The sequence below is a fragment of the Castanea sativa genome, chromosome 7 (assembly GCF_040712315.1).
Source record: "Castanea sativa cultivar Marrone di Chiusa Pesio chromosome 7, ASM4071231v1".
Lineage (NCBI taxonomy): Eukaryota > Viridiplantae > Streptophyta > Magnoliopsida > Fagales > Fagaceae > Castanea > Castanea sativa.
This window is the reverse complement of record NC_134019.1, coordinates 24,001,321-24,004,333: the sequence shown is the minus strand read 5'-3', so window position 1 is coordinate 24,004,333 and position 3,013 is coordinate 24,001,321. Positions and strand designations below refer to the sequence as shown.

At 33.8% G+C, this 3,013-nt stretch overlaps 1 protein-coding gene across 1 annotated transcript; it reads right to left on the bottom strand.

The window, feature by feature from the left end:
• Nucleotides 1-928: 928 nt before the first annotated feature.
• LOC142642598 (pathogenesis-related protein 1-like) lies at nt 929-1,716 on the bottom strand. Its single transcript, XM_075816993.1, has one exon. It carries the CDS (start codon nt 1,678-1,680, stop codon nt 1,129-1,131), a length of 552 nt encoding a protein of 183 aa, XP_075673108.1. The 5' UTR covers nt 1,681-1,716; the 3' UTR covers nt 929-1,128.
• Nucleotides 1,717-3,013: the final 1,297 nt, after the last annotated feature.

Genomic DNA, 3,013 nt, shown 5'->3' with positions numbered 1-3,013 from the left:
ACCTCGTTGCTACTTGCAAGCAGTGCATAATTGCTACAGTAAAAGGAATATTTTCATTTTACTAAAAGTTGTGGCTGTCAATGGTTGGCTAAGTGATTTCTAAGATCTCATGAAAAAAATTAGAATCTAGGTTCAAAACCTCATGAACCATCTTCAAGCCACCACCAAGGGATTTATATTTGTAATAGTGTGTAGTCTGTGGGACAGAGGGAAGGAGGGCTACATACGCTTGAAACACTTGAAGTAATAGTCAAATACTTAAAAATATTTGGACATATACCATATTGTGTTGTATTGTTCCACTAAATGTCGTAAAAATAACATCATTTTTTAAATTCCAAAACATCAAAACTATATCCTTTTGAGACACTTAACCGCAAAACCTCTCACGAAAGTAGATGGAAGAACCACATTGAAAATGAACGGAAAATGTAGGAATATATTGAATAAATAAAAAGTTACATGATTAAATTGAATTTTTGGTAAAATTCGAGATTACAATATGTATAATTTGTATCAATACATGTGGCATGCAATATATGCATCAGTTTTTCTTGTTGATTTTCCGAGATTTAACCCCATCTGGACAATATTTTCTGCCAAACGTTCCATGTTTGAGGAAAAACAAAAACAAACACAAAAGAAGTTAATGTGGACAACTAAGGAGAGAAACCTATTCGAAACATATTGCCATTTATTAACTAAATCATGACTACCACATTCCTTATGTATTCAGATTCAGCTAGATCGAACTAGATGAAGCTATATATTCATGATAGTCATGGGGTGCGGTTAGAATGCCACTCAAGAAAGAGAACGAAAAAGATAAAATAAAAAACTTCTCAATAAATCCAATTATTATTAGTAGTAATTCCCATCAGTATAACACCAAAAATAAGCTTGCTTCAACAAAAGTATTCATTGATCAAGCAGTGATAAATTTATGTCTCATTTTTATTATAGTATAATGCATGGCATGGTTTTAAAATAATTTAGCAGTTCTTTAAACACACCCAAGAGTCATTACCTAGTTCTTAACATGGGAACAACTTGGACCATATCCACTTATTATTTAAGGGGGAAAAAAAAAAACAGAAAAACCAGAAAAAACAAAGACAAAAAAGTACCCTAAATTTTATAGATGCCTAGAGGTTCCTGAATAACTCTTAGATAGGGACGCTGATTGACATAGTTGCCTGGAGGGTCATAGTTGCAACTGATGATGGTGGCACCATTGTTGCATCGAACTTTGGCACACCCCAAACGCACCGAGTTGCTCCAAACCACCTGTGTATAGTGGCGGCACTCACCACCAACACATGAATTAGAGTTGTAGTCATACTTGGGCTTCTCTGCTACCCACATGTTCACGGCAGCTGTGCCGGAAAGGTCACGGCTACCCCATGCTAGGTTCTCCCCATAAGGCCCTCCTGAATGCACAAGTTTGCAGCTACCTTTGAGTTTCTCAACGTAGTTTTGAGCATAAGAAGCTACTTTTGCATCCCATCTCATGGGTCCAACACCAACCTGTGCACGGGCTGCGTTGTGAGCATTGAGGTAGTCTTGTGGTGAGTTTTGGGCAAGGGAGACATGGACCGTGGCTAAGCCAATGACACAAACAATTGCTAGTGAAATCTTAAACATCATCATGTTTGGTTTCTTTTGATAATAAATGGACATTTATGAGGGGCTATATATAGTGATATAAAGGTACAAGATGATATAAAGCTAGTCTAATGGTTGATTGTTGAAGAGCATTAATAAAATGGTAGTCAGCAGAAACTCTCCCCTTGGTTACAAATCTGATTGCCGCCACCATTGGATAACATTATTTTATGATAATTCCATTGGTTAGCTTTAAGATAAGATTACTTAGTATCAATTTGACTTCCTATTATTATTTTTATATCAACTTGGAATTTTTTCTCTAAAAAAAAACTTGGAACTTGTTTTACAGAAATAAGGTACATACGACAAATTGCGTAAAGGATGCCACGACATTAGAGGGTTTTTTTTTTTTTTTTTTTTTTTTTTTAACGTTATAAAAGTAGTTTAAAATTTGTTCACCTTTCATATTTCCACTTCCCTTTAAATTTGGGCAAATGGAGATGCATTCACGTGAGCAAAAATTTAAAACAACCAAAAAAGACTATAATAATTAATAACATGATTCGATTATTACATGCATAAAGTAAAGAAATTCAAATTTCTCTCTCAAAGAAATGGACTACAATTACATGCCCAACTACCACGAACATAATTGATGGACTCTCAAAAAACACTCGCAGACTTCACAATATAGACGCATATTCAACCTTTCATGACTATACATTAACTCAAATCACGATATACACAAAACAAACTCATATTAATTCATACTTGACCCCACATGATGAACATATGTGTAGGTTAAAATTAGGTTGAATTGTGAGTTTCAGTTAGCTCAACTGGTAAATTTTTTTTAATAGTTGAATAAGAAATCTGAGATTCAATTCTCGTCTACACCAAAAACCAATTGGTATCTTGATCTGATGATAAAGAGCATCATCAGGAGCGAGCGCTATAAATTAAAACTCTCTCAAAAAATCAAGCTGAACTAAATCCAAATGCAACTGTGCATTGGTTCTCTTCTTGTTGATCTTAATTGCTCAAGATTCTTCGATTCCTCTTTTGAACACGAATTATCTGAATTGGGTTTCTTTACTAATATCTAGCTTATTCACCCTTTATTACTGGATAATTTGCACAAACAAAATTGTGAATACCCATAGAACAATAAAAGTCATCATTATTTTTAAAACCCTTTTATGTAAACAAGTTGATACATCCAAATCTATAACTTAATTCACTATCAAAATTATTTCAAAGATTCCCAAATAACAAAATACTATATTAAAGCCAATTATCCAGAATCCAAAATTCATTATTCCAAGATATAAGATCCAAAACTGATAAACAAAGAGCTAATTACCGATCTGGATTTGGGCTATGAGTTTTGAGTTATGCATGAGTA

Coding starts and splice junctions, on each gene's coding strand:
- LOC142642598 (XM_075816993.1), bottom strand. CDS start 1,680: ATGTCCATTTATTATCAAAAGAAACCAAACATGATGATGTTTAAGATT.